The sequence below is a fragment of the Empidonax traillii genome, unplaced genomic scaffold (assembly GCF_003031625.1).
Source record: "Empidonax traillii isolate 1590-97213 ecotype Southwest subspecies unplaced genomic scaffold, ASM303162v1 scaffold33:size3420811, whole genome shotgun sequence".
Taxonomy (NCBI): domain Eukaryota; kingdom Metazoa; phylum Chordata; class Aves; order Passeriformes; family Tyrannidae; genus Empidonax; species Empidonax traillii.
Window position 1 is genome coordinate 1,436,812 of NW_020955226.1, and position 20,616 is coordinate 1,457,427.

Sequence of the window (20,616 nt, forward strand, 5' to 3'; positions counted from 1 at the left end):
CAGCCCAGGACTTCAAAGCTTCATTCTCTCACTGCTGAACTGCAGGTAACATTACATAAGCTCAGCAACTACATGTGCAATTGGCAGCAGTTATATTGATTCTACAGCAGTAACAAAAATGTTGATACTAGTTTTTTTACAAATTAATTAATATTGCCCAGGAACATTTAATAAGAATTTAGACCAGCATCTGTCACAATTAATGTGTTCTGGTATTTATAGCATGTTAAAATCCTTCCTTATGCCTTTGAAAGTTGAGGCCTGAACTGTAGCTGTATCACCTGAGACACGCACAGCCATTCAACTTTAATAGCACAAAATTAAAGGCAAATTTCTAGTGTGAACATTTCAAAAGATGCTGTTTTCCAGAATAAAGCCTGCATTAACAGGCATATTGACTCCTTAAAAAAAACCCAATCACAACCAAACATCAAGAACAACAAAAAAAATAACTTCAGAACAAGACTCAGCGAGTTCACTTGGCTCCTTTTCTAGCAAGCACCATGTCACACAGTTAGCAACAACACAGAGCAGAGATAAAAGCATGTGATTTTTGCTGTAATAGTCCAATTCTCAACATTTTAAGGCAGGTCAATGTTTCAAACAACAAAGGGTTCTGATTTCATTGCAAGATGAAGCAAGAGGTAAAACCACTGAGCAAATAAAGCCAAATAGTGAAATCACTGTTGTGATCTTTGAAAAGTGGCATAGTCACGAGCTGATGGAGAAGTACTTGCTAATGAAATACTTCCTTAATTTCTTTTCTCCCTATTCAGCATTGTATATGGAACATATTAATGAGCTCTCTATCATCAGCTTCTGAAGAGCCAGAATCTACTCCCACTATTGAGACTTCCCTGAAATGTCTACTGGACCAATTTCAAAGATAATTAGTTCAGAAAATTTTCAGCAAATTCTCTAATGTTACAAACTCTGTTTAAAGTATTGTGTTTGTAAATAAACTACTCACTCATCTAATGAAAAATAAGATTAAAGTTTAGTTTACTAAACCAGAGCTGCCTGATTTTAGAAAGTATACAGCCTTTCTAAAAATTGCTGTAGCTACACTACATTTGAGAAATTATTCACAGTAGTCAAACCTAGTCCAAAAATGGGAAAAAGCTTTCAAATTCCTTTTACTCTAATTGTATTTTAGAGTCTTACTAGTTATTTTTAGCTATTCATACTAATTATTTTGCCTAATGATACTTCCTAGACCATCCTTTACGGTATTGGTACAAATGTGAGAAAAGTAGTGCCAAATTAAAAAAGAATTATTACTTAAAACAGTTATCAATAATTTTTACATACTCTCTAGAATATATTCTAGGCCTTCTCTACCTGCAAGTAAAACGGGGGCAAGTGAGAGGATGAAGAGGAGACACCTATGGCTTATGTTACCATAGCTACAAGATGCTTAGATTTTCAGTTTCAGTGAATGAATCAATAGAAACCAGAGCTTCACTCTCCTCTTTTATTCATCAAAGGCAAAACTGGAAGATGGGTTGCTAAGCAACATCACACTAAAGAGTGCAGTGCTTTGAAATTAGCATTACTGACTCCCCTCCATCCCAGAAGTCTCTTCCATTCAAACCCATTTATTAAGAAAAGGGCTTAAAACCCCCATCAAACCACCAGAACATGCATTTTTTAAAATAAGAAACTGTAAAAGCAGAGAGAAAGCTGAATTAACAATTTCAATTAGCTGGAGTAAAGATAAATGGCGCAAAGCCACTCCTTCTGCAGAGAAAGTAAAAAAAAAAAAACAAAAACACCAACCTTAAATTGGCTTATGTAAACCAAAAGGGATATGGAAAGGACATTTATTTCTTCCGAGAATACTACATTAAAGCAAGATTTTCTATGAAGGACTACTTACAGCCTTTTTTTTTCAATTGAAATCCAAAGATATGTGTCATTTACACTCTTCTTTTAAAGACCTCATCTATAAACACACCAGTGCCTATATATGCTCAAGACAGCTAATGGAGATTCAGAAATCTTTTACCTGCATGCAGGTTTATGCATAAAACTCTTTACCAGAAGTTAGCCACAGAAAGCTGAAAGTCTCAGTTCAATTTCTATCAACTACTTTCTGTATCTTATCACTGTCATGACTTAATCTGCCACATCCATCTTATGAAGGGCTAATGTCCATCTTATGAGAAAAATGTAGATGCAGATGTCTTGCCTTTTTTGAAAACATCTTGCATTTATTAATATAAACCCACCTATTTTTATTCTAAAATTCAGCTGTTATTCCTATGCTATCCAGGAAGCAACAACACATTGATCCTGCATGAATAAGGCTGTGTACAAAGAAATGCTGTTTTGCTAGAAACTGCCTCAGTAAGGTCTGTGTATTTATTCTTGTAACAGTGGAAAAAAAAAGCAAAGGAGCATAATTTAAGAACTCATAGCACAGTGACCCCCACAGCCCAGCTCCCTTAAGAGTTCCCCCCAGCCTTAGATTTTCTAGATGCTTTCATGTTCCTCCTTCCACTCCAATACTATCAGTTTTCCCCTACTATACTAAATCTGTGTCCTCTGAGCTCTATCATGCTGCAGAACTTACAGGCAAAAACCAGGGAGGTTGTACTGTGCCTGGTACAGTCATGTACACAGGGACTGCCAGTGCTCAAACAGAAGGGACAGGCTACACCAGAACTCTCACGGTTCCATAGGGAAGGAGAGGACAATTTTTTGAGTCTTTTCTCAATTCTAATATTCACACAAATCTTATAGAAGTGTCATAGTCCTGAGACATATCTGTTCATTTTATTTTGCTGCCCAAGAGCTCAAAAGTTACTGGAATACAGTAAACAAAATGCAAACACCAGCAGGCAGCATCACTCTGTTAGTGATGCACATCCATGTATTCAGGAAACAAGCCTATCAAGTTACCCAAGATACAGCACCCAGGTATTGATAAGCAACATTAAAAAAGATTGTAAACAGCTCCCTTTTGTAGCCTTAACATTCAGTTGTCATAAAAAGAAACCACTGAAAGTGACTTTACACAATGTCAACAGGAGAAGCTAAAATCAGCTGAGGAGGAAACTGAAATTGCTTATAAGATAAAGAAACTTAATAACTAGCATTAAGAATTCCTTTTTGATACCAAAACATTACTTTTCTAGTAAGATACATACAACAACAAGTGCTATTTGAAAACTAAACACAGCAGTACAACAGTGGGTTTTGTTAGGCATTATTTTTTTCAAAAATTCTGCATCAGTGAAAACAATGTGATCCTTCTTCCTCTCACTCATGACATGCTATTAGTCCCTTAAAGATCTACAGGTATATTCTGTATGTGAGACAAAATCATAATTCCCTCTAATAAAAATTATTTCTCTGAAAAGGTGGTTTATATGGATTAATATATGGAGTGCATTAATTAATATGGAGTGTTAATTTCTACACATGACTGTATTGTCTACACATACAATACTGAAAGACTAAGCACTGCAAATTAAGGACATTTCTCTTCATAGAAATCTGACAGGTGGATAATGATAATAGACACCGTGAGTAGAAAGTAAATGCCATGTAAGACTTGCATGATCTATAAAAGTCTTTACTGAATATTTACATAGGATTTTAATTTTAAGTATTACATTTTCATTAAAAAATGTATATTTCACTGAGAACAATGCACATATCTGTTTTTTCAAAATTAAAAAAAAATAAGCATGACTTTATTATATGTAGAAAAAAAGCCCCCGTAACTTAGAAATACACCTGTAGAATAAAGATTACACTGTAATTATAAAGTAATGGTTTACACAAACTGAAATCCAGCATCTTAACAATGCCTCTCCACTAGATAAGGTTGTTATTTTGTGTGCTATTTCAAATAAACAAAATACTGAGATACAACCTTTAAAACAATTTTATAATGCTGATAACACTTTTTAAAGATGCCACTTTATATAACACACATAGGAGTAGAATTCTTTCCTGAACAAGAAAAAATACAATTTCTTTCAGAGTTACAGACTTCTCCTGAAAATAATTCAGATCTCTAATATAATTAAATTCATCATATTCACAATACTTTTGTGCTGATATGGTTTCTGTCACTGCAGCATTTCATTCATAACTTCCAGAGTCTGATTAAACAAAAGTCCATGAGTCATAAAAAACCCCAAACATTCAGGTTCTTAGTGAAGCACGGGCCTTGTCAAGTATTTCCTTTCTGATCTTTGGATAGTTTGGATGTGCTCCAAGGACCTGTCAAAAGACAAAAAACCCCAAAAGTTCTGTGTCTAAAAGGAAAGAACTCTGGTTGTAACCCTCATTACTGAGCTTACACATTCTAAAACTAAAATAACAACATGACCACTTTTAAGAATGCACCAGTATTTCATTGTGGTGAGAGACCACCACACACAGAGCTCAAAAACAGGTCTATCAGAGAGACACCTCACTTCCCTTTCCACTGTCCTGTCACCTTGGTGTGAAAGACACGGGTCAAAGGCTTAAGCCTCTGGGTGGCTTGAAACACATCAGAACAGGGACGCCTGGAGACATTTCTGAGGTTTTAAATATACTTTCTCTGCCTTTATGTTTTCACTCCCTTAGGCTCTTTCTCACTGTACTGTATCTACTTCATCTTCTTCCCTTCAATTCTTCCTTCTTCTTTCTTATCCTTCCATTCAATATGTCCTTCCTAGTTATCTTGATTTCTCCCAAAAAGAACAAATGTGATTTCTTTTATTATTAATAAAAATAATTATTCATTCATAATGTTCACTCTGCTTCTCTAATAGTAGCCCTTCCTCTTACTCTGCATCTGCTCTACTTATGTTTGGACCATACAAAGGGAATACTTTAACGTTACTTTCCAACAGTGTCTTCTGATGCCATTTGACTAAACTTCTTCAGCTATACCACTGCAGGGACTGACCAAATTGCAACCACATGGCCAAAAGAATGTGGTGCCATTTAAATATCCTTTCACATATGACAGCCACTTTTATATCTTATCTATCTGGTGGCCATGGAGCTCAGGACAGAGCAGATTATGTAGAAGACATTTAATTTAATCAAACTTATTAAATACGGCACCTTTTTGACATTAAGCTATATATTTTAGAAAGTTAAACTGAACAAAAAACCAAGAATCACTATGTAAAGGAACATTGCTAGAGAAGACAGACTATGAAGTACGTATGCAAATTCTACCTTATGGCAAACATGGATTGCATCAACATATCTCTTCCCTTTCAGGTAATTGAAAGCCAGCTTGTATCCTGTAAGTAAAGATGGGGGGGAGAGGGGTGCAGGGGGAGAGGAAAGCAACAGTTTCAGTTTCTGTATAGAGTAACAAAAACATCACATTTGAATTAATTTTGGTCATCCTGTGTTTCTAAAGTTAGTATGTTTGTTTTCTAGTGTTCTCTCATATAAGCCCGCTAGTGATCAAAATTTCTACTGAAAATCACTCCAAGTAGTAAACAGAAGTCCTTTACACACTGATAGCTCTTTCTGAATCAAAAGGAGTCATTATTCTGGAGAGCATGTGCTACTACAGAGAATAGCATAATGGTTGTCCTCTTTCAATTACTGCGGTACCCCACAGAGTTTCTCACTGGGACCTATAATACACTGTCCCTCTGTAAAGGTAATTCCGTTACTAAAGGACAAAAGGAAAAAGAATCAGGATAACAAACTAGGGATTTAAAATGCTATTCTGTTCCACTGTCAGCAGACCACTGATATAAAAAGTCACATGGAGTAGCTAAGTCGCATAGCAACGTGCCAGGCTGATACTTTCAACTAATAGGTAAAGCTCAAGTTTATCGGCCTGGACAGAGACCACGCCTGAAGAAGAAAAAACCCCACATTATAAGCATGCAAATTCCAAAATCTGAAATTTTAAATCTTTCATTTATGAACTTATTCTCACTACCAAGTAAGTACTCTGGAAATCACAACTTTTTACTACTAAAACTTTGTTCTAATACATTTTATTTGATCAACAACTGTAATATTTTAGCCTAGATATTCATGGCTCAGTCTACAGAAACATCTAGTAAAAATCAGGGCACAAAAAAGGACCACAGATTAAAGACTGGAAGTAGTATGCATTTCTGAGGGGCAATAAACATATCCCAAAATCTAGAACAGAATTTGTGTCAACCACAGACTATAGGTGTTGAGAATAAAAGGGCATTTTATCCTATGTATCCATTTCAGGATGGGTTTCCTACATTTAAGCAGTCTAAATATGTGGCAATTTAGCGCAAACTTCAGTGTACCATACAAACTGGAACTTGACTAGTGCCCAAAGTTTTCAGCTGGCCATCTTTTTTAAAACAGATATAAAGACATTTAAAATAATTTATTTTTTAAATCCTAATTTATGTATATAAAACCTGATCCATATAAACAGATAATCTGCCTGATCGTCAAAATGAAATAATCTAATCAATGACCTGCCACCATCAAATGTACTATGTCTTATAAAAGATTCTCTGATATAGACAGTACATAGTAGATTACTATAAATACATTATTAAGAATTAATGCTGTACTTATAGAGAAGTTGTTCACAAATAGAAAACAAAAACTGTTTCAGATCAAACCTTATACTAAAACAGAGAGCAGAATCTTCTGAAGTATCATAAAGCTGCTACCTCTTGCCATGGAGGCTTTCCAAGTGACTGTTCAGTACACCTTTAAACATTTCTGTTTTTTAAATGAGGAAAAGCAGTGATACTCTATTTCTATGGAAAATTAAAAGCAGTCTTTCCAGTATGGGGTAGTTGTTTCATTCCTACTGTAGTACCCAAAATCATACTTATGGGTTATATATACACATACCTACTGTTGGGTTTGTTTGGTTTCCATATTTCCAGGCCATCTCATAATTTATTGCTGCATCCTTATATGCCTGTTCCTTTTCCATTATGTATCCCATGTATTCATAAGCCTTGCAGCATGACTGCAAAACATAAATATTCATTCAAGATTTTACTTAGATAATCTTATATATAATAATACCAACAGCTTAATTGCTAAAATCCTTCAAATACATACAATTGGAAATATACAGCATTGTGTCTTTTTCTAAACCAAATTTGTGCTCTATAAACAGTATCCTGAATGTGCAGCATGGGATTATGGAAGACCAGTCTTTTGAACTGCCTCACATGAAGGAAAGTGAAGCGTACAGAAAATCATGATCAGCAAAAAGGGACAAAATGAAAAATAAGCACAAGAGCTAAGATCTGTGTTTGTTCCCATAGTCAAAGTAGGGTACTGTGCAGTTTGTGTGCTCAGAAACCCTGAGGTAAATGCATTAGAGCTTGTCTCCAGACAATCTACCAGACAGTATCACCACAGAAGAGGATTAATACTAGCATTAAAAAAAATAATCCTCGACTGTAGCGGGCTTATGAACATAAATGTTTAAAAGCATAATATAAGAGATGAAGGTTAGGTCTCAATAAATGGAGCAAGTCTCCAGAAGTTATATGGCTACACCTTTCTTCATCAGTTTTGTGAGACTCAGTAAAGTGCATTTCTGACAATCCATAAACACTTCAAGCTTTCAGTGTCCGCACAACTAAAACTTGCATAAGTTACAACAAAAAAGACTAAGCAGCATTCACATATTTGTTTACTACCCTCCAGTGTGAAGTTGCTGGTTTCCTGCCTTGTTTTGGTCTACTTGTCCTTACTAAGCAAAATACCAGGCAATTGAACAAAGAAATACATTTCAAAATTCTGTTTCAGAGAAAAACTAAACATTTAGATTAGTTCAAATAGGTTACTTTCAATGTGCATTCACTTACCCTGTTATGACGGAGGCACCGTTTTAATAATTCACCTGCCATATCGTATTTTGCAGATTGAATATATATATCTGCAAGCAGAAGCCAACTCTTTTCAAACTCCTCTGCATCAATGAGATTCCAGTTCATTTTTGAAATCCGTTTTAACTGATTTCTGGCTCGTGGAGTCTGCTTCAAGATCATGTAGGCTGTGGCCATTCCCAAAAGTGCTGGTATATAATCCTTCTGCAGTAATAAGTATAGTGACTGCTTAGTGCTGGTTTATTTTGCTTTCAATATATTTTTTTTAAAAGAAAGACTTTTACCACTTTTATCTGAAAACTAAACTAAAAGCTAAATCTCAGGAAATAAAGATAGAAAAATTAATCTTACAAACATGTTTTCCACCTATTGCTATAATTATTTCTGTAAGACTAATTATAGTAAACACCAGGCTAAGGAAATGCTGAAAACATCCACAGGTATTTCATCTCACAAGAAAAGAAGTCTGATACCACTAAGAGCTATCCTTTTTATATAAAAATTAATTACTTCACATAGAAACTGAACTTACTTGAGGCTACAATACAAGTGGTATTTTCCACTTTTAGAAGTGCCTGTCAAATAAGGACACTGATTCCTATCATTAGGTGAACAGCTCCCAAAAACATAAGTCTAAATTGTATTCATCCAAGAGCTGTGTATAAATAAAAAGGATAAATATGTATAAATAAAAAGTCACCATTCTATGCAAGAGCCTCAAAAGCAAGTAGTAAAAGAAGTACATGAGCAAGTGTGATGTTTAACATCCCATCCTTATTAGTAAAGAATGAGAATGGGGCTCACATCCAGAAACTGGCTCCTAAATGCAGAGAGTAGTTCTATCAGCAGCTAACTTAAAAGCTTCTTTCTCCCTCTTAGTGTTCTTGGCTCATTAGTGGTATTCTGCCTCTATATCTCTTTGTAGGGTTGTGCTGTAAATACGTTTGTCTTAGTGTGTTAAAAAAAAAATGACCCTACCAAAATCCCTTTGTCCCCCTTCTCCTTCAATAGCTACACCTAGCATGGAGCAATAACCTCAGAAGTCTGAAAGAATTAAAGCTATACATTTTATGCAACCCCAGAAGGAAACAACTATATAAACTGGAGCATTCTTCCTCGCTGGAACTGTCACAATGTGAAAAACATTCCATATTCACAGGACCTCAGATCAATCCTGAGCAGGACTGAGAGGCCAGTACTGAAGGCAAAGAGACACCTTGTTTGTGATTCTTAGAACTGCCTTACACGAGATCAGCATCAGTATTTAGCTCAGACAAGGTGCAGTTTAGCACACAGTTAATAGGTAGCAGTAACTGAAGTATTGAGCCAGCAGTGTGCCCAGGTGGCCAAGAGGGCCAATGGCATCCTGGCCTGCATCAAGAACAGTGTGGCCAGCAGGAGCAGGGAAGTGATCCTTCCCCTGTACTCAGCACTGGTGAGGCCACACCTGGAGTTCTGGGCCCCTCAGTTCAGAGAAGACATTGAGGTGTTGGAGCAGGTCCAGAGAAGAGCAACCAGGCTGGTGAAGGGCCTGGAGCACAAGTCCTGTGAGGAGAGGCTGAGGGAGTTGGGGTTGTTTAGTCTAGAGAAGAGGATGCTCAGGGGTGACCTCATCACTCTCTACAGCTACTTGAGAGGAGGTTGTAGCCAGGGGGGGCTTGGTCTCTTCTCCCAGGCAATCAGCAGTAGGACAAGAGGGCATGGGCTTAAGCTCTGCCAGGGGAGGTTCAGGTTGGATATTAGAAAGAAGTTCTTTACAGAGAGAGTGACCAGGCACTGGAATGGCCTCCCCAGAGAGGTGGTGGATTCACCGTCCATGGAGGTTTTTAAGATGAGGTTGGATGTGGCACTGAGTGCCCTGATCTAGTAATCACAGTGGGATGGATCAAGGGTTGGACTTGATAATCTCGGAGGTCTCTTCCCACCCAGTTAATTCTATGATTCTATGATTTTCTGGTATTCTGATGCACTAAATGTGTCTACACCTGCTTAAATAAAACCTGTTAAAAGCTGCTGGTAACAGGAATATCCATTAGTAATCCTAAAACTAATGAATACAAGCAGCTATAAAATATTGAAAATTTCCATCATAAGCATGAATTTTAAGGTGATGGATATTCTTGTCCTGGAGTCTAAATTCTGTCCAATTGCCATGAAGCACAGTATAGCCTTTATCATCAGACAAAGCAACAAACCCAGCAACCAAATAGCCTATTCATGTTCCAGAAACTGGAAATATTAGCCTTCAGTTGTGTTCTAAATATGCAATTCAACTGAAAACTTCTAAAATATACTGCTATTTCAGAAATGTTTTTTCAAATTTTATATATTCTTTATTAGGAAAAAAAATCCTTAGAATGAATAGCACCAACACATACTCCTACTGCTGACTGTAAACTGTGAGACTAGTTTAAAAAAATGTAGTAAGTATGAAAGGGAAGACTGAGGAAATGAGACAGGTTACTAACCTCATCCAGGACTATTTCAGTAAAAGTGTTCAGCGCTCGTTCAACATTTGATTTTTGTTTTGTTGCCATGAGACAATAATTTTCCATGATTCGCAGTTGAATGTGACCCTTAATTGTTTGAGGTTTGAGCTCCTTCAGCAGGTTTCCTGCTGTTCTTACAGCCAACTGCACAGACTCCTGCTTCTCTGTTGAATTACTATTATCAGAAAGAAAGTGTTCATAAAAGCTTATTTTTTTAACATACAACAAACTAATTACAAGTTAGAACTGCTTCTATGCTAAAGGCGTGCCATTTTGTAAAAAATGGCTCTGGTATATAGGCATTCTACACTGATTCTCTTCTGTAACAAAAGCAGTTCTAACCCAACAATCTGTTTGTAACCTGTAAGTGATCAGGATTCCAGAGAAAATCTTCTACATTTTGTGCTTGAGACTCAATTACTACAGAATAGAATGGTCTCTCCCAATAACATAAAATATTAATAGTGTTAGATGATCTCAATGTTCTAACAATTTAAATTAGGCACATTATCAACGGGCAGTAGAGGAAAGGGATGACAGAAGAACCCAAGTGTTATTCATTTAATTCACCTACCCTGTATCAGCATCCAGATTTTCAAAGACTTCTCCACCCACCGTTTCATTATCTGGGTTCAAACAAATTTCAATCATGTTGTAGACTGCATTCTGTCCCCAGTCGCTGTCCTTTCGAGCTTTATTAAAATGCCGGAGTGCATCATTTGGTTCCCCTATATACCTACACAGAGAATTAAAATATTTAAAACTGGCCAAGTAAAATTTGCTGTTCCAAATCCCACCACATGCCAAGAAGAAACCCAAGTATTTAAAAACAGACAAAGCACTTACACACACTGATAATGCAAGGTTTGAACAGCACACATACTATTGCAAGGAACTTGTTTTTGCAAGCTAAAAATAGTCCTAAAAATTCTAAAATGTGTAGATAAGTAGTAATACATTACTGAACCAGGAAAAATATCCAGAGATATTTAGAGAAACTGAGACCTTGCCTTAAAACCTAGCACCTTAAGTAATCAACATAGCACATCTAAATGACAGTGGATGACAAAAAAGCTAATTTAAATACATACTACATAATCAAATAAATCTTATCTTAATTGTAATTGCAAGTACCAAAGATACAGTCCTTTGCAGTAGTGAAATCCTGGTTCAAGCTTTGCTCTGGAAGAATGTTTTTCAGCCATTAAAAGAAATCTTGGGACTTCTTCTAGTTTTCCAGCTCTTCTTAACAGATCAATTAATCGCGAGAGGGTTGCATAGTTATCTAAATATACAGATAATTAGGACACTGTAATTATAGTTACTTGCTGTCCGAATAGCTTAAGAAATAAAGAGCCTACCTTAATTTTTTCACATACAAAAATAAAATATGATTTAATACATAAGGCCATTTTTTACAAAACCATTTTTTGCACTCTCACGACTTCTTTCAAAGTCCACAAGAAAGCTTTACAATCATTAAAGCACAATTTTAAAATAGTTTTAGTAGTTCTCTCTCTGGTCACTGTTTGAAAATTGCTAAAAGAAACTTAGTCCTGTCCAAGACAAGTTTCCTTTATTTAATCTTGAAATGCACTTAATATCTTAAACACAAAAGAAAGTGCTTTACTGTTAACACAATAGTTACATAAGTAACATAAAAGTAAATAACAGCCCAGCTGTATTTGGACTAAGGTATAATATAAATATATATAATGGTCAGTCTTTGCGAACGAAGAACTGGGGAAGGTCTTTACACCTTCCAGCCTGCGCATTGGATTTTTTAGGTGAGACACAGTGTGCGCGGAACTGAGCCCACCCTTTAATCCTGAGGTTCATCTGCCAGGGCCAAGCGAGCTTGGACGGTGGCAGCGAGGTCCTCAGGACGTAGATGGATTGCCTTACAGGGCTAAGGAGCTCCATCTGCCCGGGGAGTGGCCCCGACCGGGAATCGAACCTGGGTCTCTAAACTATGCACATTACAATGCAGCAAAGTAAATTACTGTATCTATGACAAATAATTTTCTCATATTCACCTACAATACCTTTATAATTTGATATACAGTAATGGTCTTTGGCTCTAGTATTCATTACATTATAATTAACACCTATCCTTTTAATCAAGCAAAAATTTTTGTAGATATTTATTCCTCTCTCTTGTTAGAACAATATATCAGAAAGAATTAAAAATATCACTGCAAATATTCACCTGGCTTGCGTTCTAGGAGCTGCTGGAAATGAAAAACCGCTTGTTCATAATCTTGTTTCCTGAACATGAGATCAGCCATCATCTACAATATTGAACAATTTAGAGAAAACAAACCAAGATATAATAAATCATGAAAATATAAATAAAATATAATATAAAATAAAAAATATAAATAATGAAGTCCAGTTATATGAAGTGAGGAGCTAAATCTATAGTTTTAAAATGCTGCAGGAATTGCACAAGAAGTAAACTGAGTTGGACTTTTCATTACTCTCTGGAAAACAAACACTATACACACACACACAGGGTAATAACAAACAGGTACAGGCTCATATCTCAATTTCTCATGGAAGGTAGAAATTAAAAGATAATTAAGCAATCTGCTGTACCTTTCAAATATGTTTGTTTTCCCTTGCATAGTTTCACTCCTAATTTTATTTAGCATAAATGCAGACTAAGCATATGGAAGAGCAAATTTAAAGTTAGGGGAAAAAAAAAAAAGATGGCAGCCCATTTCAGCAGTGCAAATAAATTATTTTATTTCTGCTTCTCTACACTGATAGGTATCTAATAAAGAGTAGATTTAATAGCATATATTAAGAGGGCTATTGCTCCTGTTCATGCACCATACTAGGATAAATCTCAGATGTTAGACTCCTAAAAGAAAATTATTTATTCCCATCTTAAAATAAATTCGCTCCTAATCTGTTCAATCAAAAGTTGCTTAGTCTATTGAGATGTCTTTCAAGCCAAGAAGTATACAAGCCCTGGACAGAAAACCTGCAGCTGTGATTAAAATTTGTTAAGTAGGAATATGATTGAGAAGGTTGGATGAGGGTGTAAAACAACCTAAAGAACATAGTTCTTTTCTTCTGTAACTTTTTTAAAATACTTTTTTTAATATTACTGTGCTGGAAAAGTAGCTTCTTCCTTGACCATTAGTCAACTGCTAATAAAACATGCATTTAGCCATACTTTAGCCAGTCTTACTACTACCACTTTTTCCTCTACTTTTAAAGACACATTTTGTATCAAGATAGAACAAAGGCTATGATTGCTAGAAACTTCATACCGAAACATTATCCAGCATAAACAGAAAAACATTTTGTTGTAATAGATTTTTCATGTGTTTTGAAATAAAAAGCTTTCTTAAAAGTAGTAATATATGAATACAGTATATTACAGGCACGCAAACTTCAAAAAACATGATTCAGGATTGGTATAATAGCACATACCGTCGTTGCTGCTTCATTATCTTGGTCATTCTTCAGCAGTAAGGAACATTGATATTGACAGGCATCAAGATCATCTTGTGCAAGATATAAACGTGCAAGTTCCAACATTGCCTGTACATTAAAATATTTAACCATATGTAATTCCAAGATGAAGAAAGTTGGTTCAGTTCTACGAGTATCAACCTGGTATTGTAGAGCTTCAGGGAAAAACTGTATCTCTTCTAAAGAGAGAGCCTTCTCTATTGTTGCCTGTGGGCTTTCAGTCAATTAGTTTAATTAATTTTCTTTCCCTCACCTTTAGAACAGAAAAAACTTTTCTTCTTCCAAGGGATATTCTGAAGGTACATTGAAAACAGAGCTGCTCACATAGTATTGCTCTGAAGACTACAGTATTTTGGTATGAATAAAGGTCTTGGAAAAAATGTAAGTGCAAGTAGTTTTAAATTCATTGAAAGAAATAAATACCTCATTAACATTCACCAGTTAGTTCTGGAGTACAAGCAAGAAACAGTTTTCTTATTTGCATTTCCAAACCTACCACATTAAGACTCTGTATGGATCCATTTCTGAGAAGCAATCACAGAGCAAATATTAACAAACTGAAATGTACGTAAGCATGCGTTCTTAAAGCTGAAGCGCCATCACATACTATTCAGAATAAAATGCCACAGGAAAGTTTATAAACACAAGTTACCACATATTCCGTCAAGCTTTCATTGAAGCAAACAGAAGGTAAACTGATCACAAAGTAAAATTAGCAGTAGACAAACAGTAAGCAATGACGCTCCTGCTTAATTTTAAATGTGTTTTGATTTTGTTTCCAAAAAGGAGGCATTTATAATGGTATCATAATTCTTTCTCTAGTTAAACTTGTAAAAGGCACTCCTGAATCAGAATAGTGTTTTGAACATCCTGTTCAGGATACGCAGGCAACTTGCATAGTTTTTGACAACTGTTTTCTTCTTACTTCCTGTTATTTACATATTCAAACATATATCATATAATTCTGGAACAGAAAGGCAGGAGGGTAAGCACTGAAATGATACAGAGAACGCATGCATGCAAGAACTTTGATTATGACAGCTTTTTTAACCCACTGTTCTTATGTGCACCACACAGTGGAATATCAAAAATCCAGCCTTGTTGTCAAGGAACTCTTCCTGCCTTGAGCAGGTAAGAGAAAAATTTAGCCAGTTAAGCTGAACTTCCATACTACATTCTGTTGATTGAAAGTGGTCTCTAAATTTTCAGCTCCAACACAAACAGCGATTCTATGAAATGATGCGCTTGATGCAATCTGTGATCCACTTCAAGTCTGCATCCGGAAACTACTTTGCCTCTTACCTGGTCAGAGAAGCACAGGTAGGGTACCTCCTACCAGATTTAACTATGTAAAACAACACAACACAAACTCCTTAAGACATGGGCAGCAATCTGTTCACAGTTACCTGAATAATTTGTTTCATGCAAAATATTTCAAACCTATTTTGGGTTACTTTGGCTAAAATACAGGACATTTTGTTCTGATGAAACAAGGTACAAATAGCTTTAAAGGAATTTCCATTATTTCCATATATAATTTTAAGGAAAGTAAACTCTGAAGACACCAAGAAACAGGGGAATGTTTAAGAGCTCAAAATCATATTTTGCAACCTAAAAGAATTCAATTCCAATCTTCTACTAGCAATGTTTTTTAAAAATGAAGGGATGCAAACAAGTTCAAATCTACCGAAACTATAAAAATAAATTGAGATAACTCCTTTATACTAATTAAGGGTAGCAAAGTATTTTGCTTTCAGTACGCTAAGCAGGCAACAAGTAATTAATTATAAATTCAGACTTGTATTTTCTAAGATGTCACTGTATTCTGTGTTGCTAGCGAAGAAGGATTGAATCAAAAATCTCCAGTAAGTGCATCTAAGAGATATTCAGTACAAATGCCAGCAGCACAGCATATCTGGTAACAATGTGAATCTCTCAATAGTATGATTTTATCAAGAATTGAAGGGAAATGCCATGCTGGTAAAAGATTAAGACTTTGATACTGATAACAAAAGCCAAAACCGCACCTGTACTATGACAGGCTTGCTCTTAGCGGTAGATAGGGAAGTCACTACTTTAAAGATGTTTTTATTCCTCTTCTAATTTATTTCTCTTCTCCGTCATCATTCTTACAAGATGCCTTGAGGAAAGTCTTTCTCAAATGTGCTGAAGTTGTATCTTTATGAAGGGCCTAGATTCTTAAAACCACAACACATGAGTTCAAGTATTACAACTAGGTGATAGGCTGATAATTTAGCAGCTGGTGAATGTGACAGCTGTTCAGTAAGAAGCAGTAAAATAAGAAATCTTCACACATAACTAAATACATAACATAATTATGATAGAAAATAATGGAAAATGAACAAAAATTACATTGCCTGAACTGACCAAAATCACTGGGAGTTCATTCCAGAGGACAGGTAACAAGAAAGACTGAAATGATCTCCATTATTACCCTGCCATACCTTACATGCACTAAACCGGTACCAGAAGACAGATGGACCTAGTGGACACCTCGGAGGGCTCACACACCAACACTTGAGTCAGGAGTTTGGGTAAGAGGCAGAAATTACCAGTACATACAACTATTTTATCATGATAAGCAATGAAGGGCAGAAAGTTCAAGGCTCTATGTATATCATCAAGCAGAAACAATTGCAAATATACTTCTACTCTGTAAAAACGGAATGAAAAAACAATGCAAAATAGTCAGAGGGAGAACTGACCTTGTTATTGGTTTCACAGTGAACAAGGGCTTCTTTGTAAAATTTAATTGCTTTTTCATAGTTTCGCTGGGCTGTAGAATGTTTTGCAATCTCAGCACAAATTTCAGCTGCTAACTGTTTCTGTGCAGGAACTGCATCCAGCTGAGCCTGTTTAAGCACTCTGGCTTGTAATTCCCGAGCCTAGTGTGGGGAGAGCAGTGAGCAGTCAAAATTTTTCAAAGGAATTAATTTTATATTATCTACTTGAAAATAATGTACTTAATTTTTTTAAGAGAAGGACGCATCAATACTATTTTGCTTCATACACCCTACCATTTTGCCTAGCAGGGAAGGAGAAGAAAAACACAAAGTAGAATGCGGAGAGAACTTCTAAAACCAAGGAATAAACCTGTTTAAGAGGCAATAACATGACTGAGCAGTTAGTCCTCCTAAAATGACCAAAATACAGGTGTGGTTTTGTGTAAATGAACATGGCATCAGAAGGAAATGGGACAGGGAAATATTTCAAAGAGAATGGTTAGTAGGAAGGACAGTTTTGAGGGTAGTAACAAAAACAGCAACAACAAAAGGAGAGAGACAGTTTTTTTAAGTGTGATATAGTGAGAAATCTGGAAGAACTAAGAAAGTAAAGAAAAGATAAGAGAACGAGATTGCTCCAGGGGGAATTTTACTAAAGGAGAACCGGGCTGAAAAAAGTCAGCTTTGTGAAAGAAAATGGTACACTATAAGGAAAAAAGATGTAAGAATTTACCAACAGATTTAATACCAGTATTGGTTGGCTTTTAATTCTTACATACAATTACCTCTCTAACCAATCTAAACACCTTAATTTTCTTGCTGGTCAGAAGACGCTACCAAGGCTTACCATTTCTGTTACCTTCACTTTCACAGAGTGGAGGTATAATGGAATAGAATCTACTGACTCAACCTCTTGCCCAACCTTTGTGTTGAGAAAGCATCTTCTTAGGGACTAAATCTCTAGCTTCCAACTTTGTCCCTTCTAGCCTGAGTGATAATATTCAACTCCAGAATGAACAGATATTATTGCTTTTTAAAATAAACAGCAGTACAACAAAATGACAGGTAGCCATTGAAAGCTGTTGCAGATTGCTCTAGGCATGGTGTTCAGTGCCAAGCTAAAGATATGTAACATAGCTGTCCCCACAGCCAATTTTATTGTCACCTGCTCTGCTAAAACAATGCTCTACACACAGATGAAGGCATAGTACAACTGCAGGCTTCCAGTAGAAGCTTGCACTCTGATCTAAACTTCAGGTAATACTGCTTGCAAAAAGCTTAGACTTTCTAGCCCCTTATGTATTTCAGATTTTGCACAGTCACCAGTGCTTTACCCCTGACATATACGCATTCCCACATTCACAGGAATATTATGGTTAGAATCTGAGATAAAAGTGAAACCAGGGATAAACATGAGGACACTGCAAGCTTTCATAGGTATGTCTTGTCTTTTACCTGTTGTAGTGAAGCAATAGCGTTGTCAATCTTCTCCATTTTGCTGTAAATTTTTGCCAGAAGCACCAGGTAACGTACATCTTCCATCAGTGAAGACAATTCATTAACTGTAACAATTACATTAAAAAAACATTATTCTTGAAGGACCTGATCCTGGTAAAGTCAAAGAAAGATGAAGCTCTCCACATTCTGCAGGCAAGAGCTTACATGAAAAACTCACAGCTCCATCTTACCTACTCAGGATTGTAATCTGAGGCAATGTTTTGATAGTGGGCAGAGTATGTTGGTAGTGAGCAGAGTAAACATTACACACTACAAACAAAGTGAAACTTAAGGCCAAAGATATTGAAAGATGAAAAAGGAATACAAAAAAATTGAGACTCTCTAGTCTATTTGCATTCTCAGAAATAGGAGAGAAAATATTTTGATTTAAATAGACAGGAAATAAAGCCATTCCTGAAATTTCTTGTCTAAATCCTCTTCAAAGTCAATGAAAAATGTCCAAATTGATTCAATGTGTTACTGTACATGCAAAAAGCATGACTGATGAAATTTCTAGTCAAACCTCAAGTTACTTTTGCTAGAGTCTGAATCAGGCATGAATACAAAGTTATTTCAACTAAATATTTCAGTATCTACTTACAAAGCAGCAAGCTACTTTTGAATAATAGTTAAAATGTATACACATAAATTAATATTTTAAGAATGCAAGTTCTAGCTGGCTTATATTTATTTTAATCTATTGACAAAATGGTATCTTGAGTACAGTTCCACATTAAAATATAAAAGGCGTGGAAATCTATGTTTTGTCTTTATTAAAATTAAAAAAGTAAGTATGTAGAGCTACACTCTATTAGCAAACTGGTCTTCAGGATGCTGTAATTGTGACATGCTATTCTAAATCAGAGATTAGACCGTGAGACAACCATGTAAGATCATTCCCTCTAGTACATTTCCTGTAATTAATTTTTCCTACACAAACTAAGGGTATTTTAGCATTTCTAAAAAAAAAATAATAATTATTAAACTGTTAAATAATTTTCCCAATCAGCTAAGATAAACAATTTTCACATGCAGAATTTGTGTATATCAAAAGATGTACAAAAAGGGTATTGGCTTATGTACTTTTTGCTTCATTTTAAGATGGAAGAGAAGATTTTAAAGTACATGGAGCAAACTGTATTTACTGCTAATTATCTTTCCACTTTAGAAAATCAAGCTGTCTTGAACATGATTATTAAATTAGCCAGATCCTCAAAGGCTTAACTAAGACAGGAATACAACATTAAATTGGAGGATTTTTTTCAGTATGAAGTAAACAAGACAGAAAACCAACGCTCCCTTGCAAAGTACGAAAGAACTCAGAAAATAGTGGTGGTAAGAAAAACTTACAGAATGAAGCAGTAATAAGACTTGATAATACTGTTTCTGTATTCAGATTGCCTCAAAGGTTAACTAATGGAATTAAACCACTGCAAAAAGATTTCCTTAATTAAGACAATAGCTCAACTAAACGGCTTAAAACTTCTTAACTGCCTTTTAACAAAAACAAGGGGAAAAAAAGCCTAGAAGTTTAAGTCTTGTAAGTTCATATTCCTAACATGTAACAGGGGGATTCTAAACAACATCTTCAACCAGTTCAATCTCTTTGCTCTACAGGATACTGGGTTGTATTTACCACCTAAACAACCATTCCCTAACAGCAAGATTGACTCATCTATACTTGATCAATTCAGAATCAGAACATTTGTTAGCGCAGAAGAGAGAGAACCTTGCATGCGCGGAGCTCTGCTATTGCATTACTGACTTCATTTAGCACAGATATTCCAAGTTTAAAAGTCCTGGCAAAACACACCTAAATGTAAGCAAAGTTCAGTTTAGAGTGCTTGACACGTAATAGTTTCCTGAGTTGAAACACTCAAGAAAACCAGTTCGCATGGAACTCTTTTACTTCTTAGAATCATGCAGAAAACACAAATAACAGTAGAAATTGTATGTTTTGCTGTGAATTAGTAACAGTCCTACCAGGCTCATGATCTAAAGCTTGCTGAAGTACTTTTTCTGCCTTTTCATACTGCTTCAGTTTCATTAAAAGCTCAGCCAAATCATAGCCAAGGAAATTCTGTTCACCGCTTCTCAGTGCAGCCTCATAGTAACTGATTGCCTAAAAGGAAGATGCAAAAATCTGCGTATAATTTAAAGACAAACCTTAAAGACAACAACCTTGTTACTTTGGTATTTAATGACATGTTGCTTAAGAATTTCCTTTACTTTCTTTATTTCTCTTATAGTCGAGTAATTTCTAATAAATATATTAAAACAGTGCTATTTAGTTGCAAGTTCAAGGCTTACAAAAATGTAATGCTGAATTAAAGACAAACAGAATAACTGGAGCCCACATTCTGATAAGCATGCATTTACATAGCTTAACCATGTTATCACATTCTATCTTAGACATGATCACTGCCAATTAAGCTACATTTTCATTAGCTGCTGAAGTTGTATAATTCCAGTCAAACTACAGCTATAAAGTTTTGTTTCAGTGTGTACAAAAGGACAAATATTTTCCCCACACTGACCTAAACAGAAGCTAGTGAAAATGATAACACTGAACAC

At 35.6% G+C, this 20,616-nt stretch overlaps 1 protein-coding gene across 2 annotated transcripts in view; it reads right to left on the bottom strand.

The window, feature by feature from the left end:
- Window positions 1-3,884: 3,884 nt before the first annotated feature.
- TTC21B (tetratricopeptide repeat domain 21B) overlaps window positions 3,885-20,616 on the bottom strand; it is a 33,550-nt gene continuing 16,818 nt past the window's right edge. The window contains exons 18-29 of one of the 2 annotated variants that reach the window (XM_027911498.1): window positions 20,026-20,164; window positions 18,001-18,107; window positions 16,528-16,707; window positions 13,760-13,870; window positions 12,525-12,606; window positions 11,450-11,600; window positions 10,890-11,051; window positions 10,295-10,490; window positions 7,806-8,030; window positions 6,832-6,952; window positions 5,191-5,258; window positions 3,885-4,236 (exon numbers count right to left, since the gene is read on the bottom strand). In XM_027911498.1, the coding sequence (XP_027767299.1) occupies window positions 4,159-4,236; window positions 5,191-5,258; window positions 6,832-6,952; window positions 7,806-8,030; window positions 10,295-10,490; window positions 10,890-11,051; window positions 11,450-11,600; window positions 12,525-12,606; window positions 13,760-13,870; window positions 16,528-16,707; window positions 18,001-18,107; window positions 20,026-20,164 (1,620 nt within the window). In that variant the 3' untranslated portion in view covers window positions 3,885-4,158. Of the gene's footprint in view, window positions 4,237-5,190; window positions 5,259-6,831; window positions 6,953-7,805; window positions 8,031-8,604; window positions 8,759-10,294; window positions 10,491-10,889; window positions 11,052-11,449; window positions 11,601-12,524; window positions 12,607-13,759; window positions 13,871-16,527; window positions 16,708-18,000; window positions 18,108-20,025; window positions 20,165-20,616 lie in introns of those variants that run through there. The other variant, XM_027911499.1, reaches the window with a different exon arrangement.